The 9,050-nt window shown below is 35.0% G+C and overlaps 2 protein-coding genes across 2 annotated transcripts; both read right to left on the reverse strand.

The window, feature by feature from the left end:
- Window positions 1-630: 630 nt before the first annotated feature.
- LOC112493367 (receptor-like protein 33) lies at window positions 631-3,166 on the reverse strand. The gene is made up of 2 exons (XM_025078935.3): window positions 3,062-3,166; window positions 631-1,999 (listed from the first exon to the last, which is right to left on the reverse strand). Exon 2 carries the CDS (start codon window positions 1,899-1,901, stop codon window positions 1,092-1,094), a length of 810 nt encoding a protein of 269 aa, XP_024934703.1. The 5' UTR covers window positions 1,902-1,999; window positions 3,062-3,166; the 3' UTR covers window positions 631-1,091.
- A 15-nt stretch (window positions 3,167-3,181) lies between these two features.
- LOC107430865 (receptor-like protein 9DC3) lies at window positions 3,182-8,761 on the reverse strand. Its single transcript, XM_025078797.2, has 8 exons — window positions 8,110-8,761; window positions 7,796-8,027; window positions 6,571-7,674; window positions 5,803-6,208; window positions 4,355-4,431; window positions 3,645-3,806; window positions 3,444-3,486; window positions 3,182-3,355 (listed from the first exon to the last, which is right to left on the reverse strand). Exons 1-8 carry the CDS (start codon window positions 8,759-8,761, stop codon window positions 3,182-3,184), a joined length of 2,850 nt encoding a protein of 949 aa, XP_024934565.2.
- Window positions 8,762-9,050: the final 289 nt, after the last annotated feature.

Here is a 9,050-nt window from a genome sequence, read left to right on the forward strand (position 1 = left end):
AGTAATTATATTTTATTTATGTTGGAAACATTACTTTAGTGATCGTACAATTTTTTTAAAATTTTTATTCTTTTTGAAAAAAAAAATGATAGTTTTCAATTTTATTTTTTTTTAAAATACTTAGACAGATTTTAGAAACTTTTTTCATTCATTTTGATTTTTTTTTTTTTTTGGGAGGTTTTTAATCAGGTTTTACTTTTATATCTACGTGGCCACTTACTCAAAGGAGTTTGATAAAATATTGCTTCTCAAATTTTTATGTATACAGATTTTAAAAGCTCTTTTTATTATTTTTCAAGATTTCCAATTTCGATAGTTTTGTTTTTGTTTTTCAAGTAATTAATAAGTAGTTGACCATTATTTATGATATTTATTGAAAAATTAACTATATTTAGAAGTTTTTGAAATTAAAAAGAGAAAGAAATAATCTTAACCTTCCAATGGGTTGATGGCCACTTGACTTAAATCCTTAAAAGCTTAGATGAACTTTAGATTAGGAGATGATCCGTGTCCATAAATCAATATATATATTTGGTCAGCATGGCGAGTTGGCCATGAATTGTATTATTTTATGTTTTGTTTCTCGGATTTAAATGCATAAATACTTGTTTCAAATGCATGAGACAAAATCACATAGACAAATCTAGTTCAGTAATGGAAAAATTCATGCTCAAATATATTACTTGAAGCTCAAGGAATATTACAGATTGATAACAAGGAAACATTTCTCTACCACCAGTACCATTGACAGAGAGGCTCATCCATCCAATTTCGTCACCTTATTTTTTCGTCTTTTTTGAACCCATCCTCCATAACAACCACTTCCTTAGAAGTTGAACAGGCAAAATGCTAAAAGCAATATCCTCAACACAATTGAAATACCATTTCCTCCATTTGTACACAGGTGGCACAATCACAACAATAAATCCAATTTCAGCAGCGATCAGATCCCATTCAATCTCAATGTCAGATAAGTTTGAATAGCTGTCTTTAGGTGTCTTTGGCAACAATATCTGGCTGTCTGTGCAATTTTCTGTAAAAGGAGGTCCACATATTCCTTTATTACCTTGGAAAGAAGCTGTTGAAAACGTTTAAATTTGATACCCAGTTGGGATTTTCCCAGAAAGTTGATTATGTGAGAAGTTTAAGAATGACAGAAAATTCAAGTTAGTAAGTGATGTGGGAATTGCTCCATTCAGGCTGTTGTTTGAGAAGTCTAAAGACTCGAGTTGCTGCAAGTTGCCTAAAGATGAAAGGATTTGGCCACCGAGAGCATTTTTGGACAAGTTGAGAACATAAAGAGACTTGAGTTGTCCCAATTCAATTGGTATTTCTCCACAAAATTGGTTGCTTGAAAAATCAATGGAAGTGAATACAGTAAGTATCATTTCCAGCTCCATCTCCAGACCTTTATTGGTAACTGTCAATGCATCTTGATAATAAAGTGATGGATTAAATTTGAAGAAGTTGAATCTCAGGTGGTTGAGCTGCAAATGAGTGTAACCTTTCACAGCCATCATTCCATGCCATTTTGTTAAGCATTGCTTTGGCAGTTCACTGCTAAAATTGTTTGAAGCAACATCAACAATTTGAATCACTGGCCAAGCACCAATGTTTTCCGGACATTCAATGTGCCCACGGAATTTGTCGGATCGAAGAACAAGGACATGAAATGTCAATATGTTAGTCAATAACAATGGAAAGATGTCAAGAATCTGATTGTTACCAAGGTCTAAAACCTCCATTGCTCTGCAATTAGTCAAAGATTTGGGAATCCTATCTGTCAATGCATTTTCATTGAGATCTAAGGTCTTTAAATTGCAAGTAATAGGGAATACATCAGGAAGTGGCCCACTATAGTTGTTCCTTCTTACATCCAATACCCCAAGTGTCTGACTCATTTCAGGCAAGCATGCTGGAATTTTGCCTCTTAAATTGTTCTTGGATAAATCAAGAACTTGTAGATAAACCGCGCTGCAAAATGATTCTGGTATAGCTCCTATAAGGCCATTGTTTGAAAGTGAGAAGAAACTAGTCATAGGTATATTCAACACAATATCAACTGGAATGGAAAATGTAAAATTGTTGTTAGAGAAATCTACATAGCTAGCATATGGTGGTAGAACGGGAATCTTCCCCTGAAGCTGGTTAATATGTAGGTCAAGGACAATGAGATTAGGAAGAGAATAATGTTGTTGGAAGCCTACTAGATGATTGTGTGAAAGATTTAGATGAAGAAGAGACTCATTCCCAACTTCTGAACTCCAATTAGGCACCACCACAAAAATCTGGTTGTCAGATAAATCCAAATGAACTAGCTTTTGGATTGGGACTTTTTATAAGGAAATACTCTAAGTTTGCAAGAAGCAAGTTTAAGAGTGATAATATTTGGTAAAGAAAAGAAATTAGAACCATTACCACTTGCATTGACTGTCAAATTATTGTAGGAAAGGTCAAGATTTTTAATATTCCTGAGGTTTTGAATCATATCTAGTTGTATGGTGCCATTGAACTTGTTGTAAGAGAGTGAAAGGATGCTAAGCATTTTGAGTGTAAAGATTGATGTTGGAATAGGGCCATGTAGATTGTTGCTACTCAAATCAAGAGTTTCCAATATAGACAAAGCTGCATTAGGAAATTCAAGAACTTGACCGCTAAATTGATTGAATGAGAGTTGACTTTTTGGCAGTGATGGAAGTGAAAACAAAGATGAAGGGTTACTCCCATTTAGAAAATTGTAATTTAAGTCACAAGTAACAAGATGAACAAGTCCTTCCCAATGATTTGATGGAATACAATCAGTAAACTTGTTGAATGATAACCCCATATCAACAAGTATGGTAAGTTCAACCAAAGAATTTGGAAGTGTACCATTAAATTGACAGTGGTAAATATCTAATCTAGACAAGTTTCAAAGGTTACCAATCGATGCAAGCAAGTTTCCTGAAAAATTTGTGTATCTAAGTTGGAGCAACTGTAGAGCACTATTTTTGAGAAATTCTGGCAAGGACACTTGTAACAATTCATTATATGGTATATCAAGAACTTGCAGTGTTAGTACCTGAAAGATCTTTTTGGGAAATATTCCATACAATCCAGAAGAACCAAGATGCAAGGAAGTCAGATTTGAGAAGCCTGCAAAGAAGCCAAGAACAGGTGCAGACAGATTGTTAATACCCAATCAAATAACCGATAAAAATTGAAGCTTGGCAAGAGACTGATCAATAGGGCTAGAAATGGAACAACCGAGCATGCTCAAAACTCTGAGATTAGGCAGTGAAGCCCGACCCCACTCATTCCCTTGTGCAGATATATTTACACCATCAAGGTATAATTCTTCGAGTTCTGTGAGGTTCTGAACCAACAGGCTCAGATTTGGACTCTCAAGTTTCAGAGAATATAGTCCCATATAGAACAGGGTAGATAAATCAAGAGTGACCAACTTTGTCAAGCTTCATATCTCTTTTGGGATTTGCACCAAAAAGCCTGCATTTGAGAAATTCAAAAAACTCAAATTTGTGAGATTACAAATCCTTGATGGGATGGTGGTGCTTATATTGTTGTAAGACAAATCCAAACTCCTGAGATATTGGAGGTTGAAGAGACTGGAATTCTCAATCCTCCCAGAGATTGATTCATTTCACAAAACGAGACCAGTAACATGGCCGTCTTTTCCGGTTACACCTTCCCAAGCACAGCAATCAGAACTTTGATTCCATTTCACCAAAGTTCTTGAGGCAGTTGCATTGAATATGAGGGTGTCCTTCAATTGGTTCAACAAAGCTTGTTGTTGGCTAAGACACTGACTAGACACAGCATATAAATTTACAAGAATTAAGAAAAACCATGCAAAGAGTGGAGTTTTCATTATGACATAATTACCAGATGAAAGAAACCTTCTCTCATTCTAAATCATATAAACTAGCAAAACCTATATAAATATGCATCATTTCATGAGCATTTCATCAAGAAACTTCCTGTGGTCAATGCTTCAAATTCCATGCAAACGTGTAAATTCTGGACTCTAGAAATGCTAGTATTATATTTTGTACATAAGGAAATCTCTGAATATCATTAGCAGGAAAATTTTATATTGGTATAAATAACTAGCTTTCAAATTAATGAAAACGAAATAAATTATAGTCAAGACATTACTTCCAGGTCAAGCCAACTATTTCAAGCAGATAGCGGGTTTGCATATCCTCTATTTCTTATCTATATTCTATATGACAGAAATAGAATCCTTTTGTCCAAAATCTTCTTTTTTTCCATAATTCTTAGCATGAATTCTTGTTTGATATTTATCTTTCACACAAGATTAAATGACTAGTCAAAATAAAAGGCTCACACTAACATTAATACATTATTGCAACATAAAGCTCTAGCCAGTATTACACAAAGATTGAAAGCAAAGGAGCATTTCTCTTCCACCTGTCACAGGCACATATATACAAAGAAGGTGAGAAAGGCAAGTAATGCAGAGTTTAAGTATGGAAGAAAATATAGTGGTTGAATTATGTACCTTACTAAACCATTGATACAAACGCTAGCCTACATAAACTATATAAATATGCACCATTTAATGAGCATTTCCTTAAGAAACTTCCCATGGTCGATGCTTCAAATCTCATTCATAATGTGTAGAAGCTGGACTCCATATAAATATATTGCCTTGAGACAGTGCCTAGTTTTCAAGAAATGCTAGCATTGTATTTTGTTCAAAAGAAAATCTCTGAATATCATTAGCACGAAAATTTTAAACTGGTATAAATAGGAAGCTTTCAAATTACTGAAAACGAAACAAATTATAATCAATGATGGCTTTTGTAGATAAATAGATAAAAGAAAACTATAATTTGTTAATTTCTGGAGTGATCAATTCTAAGTCCTTGAATATTTTTGGATATTTTATTAAACTAGGGGGAATTCACGAGCATCACAATGCATGTCTAATTTGCTATTTGTTTTCCACTGTGTACACCTAATATGAATAAGATTTAATTGTTATTTTTTTTTATAAAGGAAAGCTGCTTATTCAATTTTATACTAATTCTCGTTCTTTATTGGTTGGCTGGTCGTGTATAACTTATATCTTATTGAAGATTTTCCAAGATTCTTTTTGGCTAACAAACTTAGGTACTGAACTTTCAGTTTTGATTAAAAAAATGTCAATTGTTGACCTACTTAGAGATGAGATTCGTATTCATGTTTCTGTTCTTATATGTTGGAAATGGATAATATTTAATTTAAATATACGTGCTAATATTACTTATATTCAGAAGCTGCAGAGTTTAATTTGATATGTATGATACTTAATAGAGAAAGTCTACTAATAAAGTAAAGTAGAGAAAAATGTGTAAAATGAAAGATACGAAAGAAACAAAGCTAGTTTTGTAATGGAAAAAAGCTCAAATTAAATATTTCTTCCAGGCCAAACTAAATATTACATACAGTAGCAGGGTTGAATATACTCTACTTCTTATCTATATTCTACATTACAGACACAGAAGAGAAAACTGATTCTTAGCATAATCTTGTCTGATTTTTGTCTTTCGCATAAGAAGAAATGACTAGTGAAAACAAGAGGCGCACACTAACAATGATATAAGTTATAACATCAAGCTCTAGCCAATATTATAGAGAGTGAGAAATGCAAGTCGTGCAGAGTTTTATTATAAAATAAAACGTTAGAGGTTGGGATTGCTTACCTTACTAAACAATTGACCAGATTGCTTTGTTCGCCATCATCAATGACTACTCTGCCTTCTATTTTTGTAGACTCAGCAGCTTCCTTACAACTACTTGAGGTAGGATTTGAATAGCAATGTCCTCAAGACCATCAAAATAATATGTTCTCCATCTTGTGGAAAAGATGAGTGGTCCAATCACAATTCCAAAACCAAAAATGAATCCAAGTTCAACAATCAGGAAATCCCGTTCAATCTGATTGCTAGATTTTGAGTTGCTAGCTTCAGGATTTTTCGGTTCATTGAAATTTGGAGTTAACGGAGGCCCACATAATCCTTCATTACCTTGGAAGAAATCTGCTGAGAACGTTTGAATCTGAATTCCAGTTGGAATTCTCCCGTGTAAATGATTATATGAGAGGTTCAGGAATGAAAGGAAATTCAAGTTTGAAAATGATGTTGGGATTGCCCCATTCAGATGGTTACTTGATAGATCTAGAGACTCAAGTTGCTGAAGTTGCCTAAAGATGATGGGATTTGGCCACCGAGAGCATTATTGGACAAGTCCAAAATGCGTAGAGATTTAAGTTGTCCCATTTCATTAGGTATTTCACATGAAAACTGTTGCTTGAAAAGTCAATGTAGGTTAATGAAGTAAGTATCTTCATCAGCTCCATCTCGTGACCTTTCATAGTAACTGTCACTGCATCTAGATAGTATAGGAATGGATCAAACTGTAAGAAGTCAAACCTTAGGACATCAAATTGTGATTCAGCGTAGGCTTTGGTAGAAATCATTGCTTGCCATTTTGTTAAACAATGCCCTGGCACTTCACCACCAAAATTGTTGGATGCTACATCAAAAATTTGAATCATTGGCCAACCATCTGATTGTGTCAACCATCTGATTGTTTCCAAGATCTAAAACCTCTAGTTCTCTGCAGTTAGTCAAAGATTTTGGAATTCTATCTGTTAATAAATTTCCATGGAGATCTAAAGTCCTTAAACTACAATCAAGAGGAAAGACATCAGGAAGTGGCCCACTTAAGTTGTTGCTTCGCAGATTCAATACCCCAAGAGTCTCACTCATTTTATGCATACATGTTGGTATCTTTCCTCCCAAATTGTTCATAGATATATCAAGAACTTGCAGGCAAGCTGCATTGCAGATTGATTCAGGTATAGCTCCTGTGAGGCCATTGTTTGAAAGGGAGAAGAAAGTAGTAATAGAAAGATTCTGTCCAATGTCAGATGGAATGGAGGATGTAAAATTATTGCTAGATAAATCTATATAGCTAGCATATGGTTGTAGAATGGGAATCTTCCCCTGGAGCTGGTTTAAATGAAGGTCAAGGACAACGAGGTTAGGAAGATAATAAGGTTCTTGAATGCCTACTAGGCGATTATGTGAAAGATTTAGATGGAGAAGAGTTGCATTTCCAACTTCTGAAACCCAAGTAGGTATCTCCCCAGAAATTTGGTTGTCTGACAAGTCCAAATGAAGTAGCCCTGCTTGGTTCTTTAGATAAGGAAATTCTCTGAGTTTGCAAGAAGCAAGTCTAATTATGCGAAGATTGGGAAGGGAATAGAAATTAGAATCATTACCACTTGCATTGACTGACAAATTGTTGTAGGAGAGGTCAAAACTATGAAGACTGTTAAGGCCCTGAATCATATCTAGTTGTATTGTGCTATTCAAATTGTTGAAGGAGAGTGCGAGAATGCTAAGATTTTTGAGTTTAAAGATAGACATTGGAATGGGGCCATGGAGATGATTGTTGCTCAAATCAACAGTATGCAATACTGAGAAAGCTGCATTTGGAAAATCAAGAACTTGACCACTAAATTGATTATATGAAAGTAGAATCCTTTGCAACGATGGAAGTGCAAACAGAGATGAAGGGATATTCCCAGTGAGAAAATTGTAATTCAAGTGGAAATTAACAAGGTGGATAAGGCGTTCCCAGCCACTCGATGGGATTGAACTACTAAAATTGTTGAATGATTAGTCCACATAAACAAGTTGGGTGAGTTCCACCAAGGAATTTGGAATTGTTCCACTAAACTGGCAATGGAGAAGATCTAGTTTAGACAGATTCCAAAGGTTACCAATCGATGTGGGGTAATCTCCCAGAAAAATTTGTATATCTAAGTTGCAGTAACTGAAGAGAACTATTTTTTGGAAATTTTGGCAAATAACCTTCAAGTAATTCATTGAATGATAGATAAAGAGTCTGCAATGTTGGTACCTCGAAGATTTCTTTAGGAAATGTTCCATACAATCCACAAGAACTGAGATGCAAGGAAGTCAGATGTGAATAATTGACGAAGAATCCTGAAACTGTAGTAGACAAATTGTTGCCAGAAAGTTGAATCACAGATAAAGATTGAAGCTGGGCAATCAATAGGACCAGAGAGATTACACTGGGACAAGCTCAACACTCGAAGATTAGGCAATGAAGATGATAAGGCCTGACCCCATTCATTCCCTGGTGCAGATATAACTACACCATCAAGATATAACTCTTCAAGTTCTGTGAGGTTCTGAACCAGCTTTCTCAAATTTGGGCTCTGATCAAGTTTCAACAAAGCAGTTGGATTAAGATAGTAAAAAGAAGACAAATCAAGAATCACCAGATTTGTCAGCCGTGGTATCTCTTGTGCAAATGGTCCCCCATAACCAGCATTTGAGAGATTAAGATAGCTTAAACTTTTGAGATTACCTATTCTTGATGGGATTCTAGAGCTTACGTTGTTAAAAGACAAATCCAAGCTCTTGAGGTGAATAAGGTTGAAGAGTGTAGAATTGTCAAATATCCCACCACCTGAGATTGATTCATTGCTGAGTCTGAGACCAATGACAAGTCCTTCCTCACAGGTTACACCTTCCCAAGTACAACAATCACAAGTTTGATTCCATTTCACCAAAATCTTCGAGCTTCTTGTGTTGGATATCAAGCTGTCCTTCAGTTGGAGCAGCAAAGTTTGCTGATCACTCAGACAATGTTGGCCTGCAGAGACAACATATAAATCTACTAGTATCATGAAAAGCCACAGAAAGTGTGGAGTTCTCATTTCTTATTTCTCTTCTTTTTTTTCTTAATTAGGAAACCAGCTCTTATTCAAAGTCATCAGAAACCGATAAATCTATATATGTGTTACATCCTTTTGATCATTTTACTAATTTTCTTGCTATGGTCAATGCTGCGAACTACCACATTCAAAATGTTTATTTTATTTTATTTTTTTTATTTTTTTCACCACATCTGCTCAATTCCAGCTGGGTGAGGAAATATGGGATTAGATATTAATGCCAACCTAACTATCCCTCTCCATGTGGGACAAACATTTAAATTCTTGACTG

The sequence above is a fragment of the Ziziphus jujuba genome, chromosome 6 (genome assembly GCF_031755915.1).
Source record: "Ziziphus jujuba cultivar Dongzao chromosome 6, ASM3175591v1".
Taxonomy (NCBI): Eukaryota; Viridiplantae; Streptophyta; class Magnoliopsida; order Rosales; family Rhamnaceae; genus Ziziphus; species Ziziphus jujuba.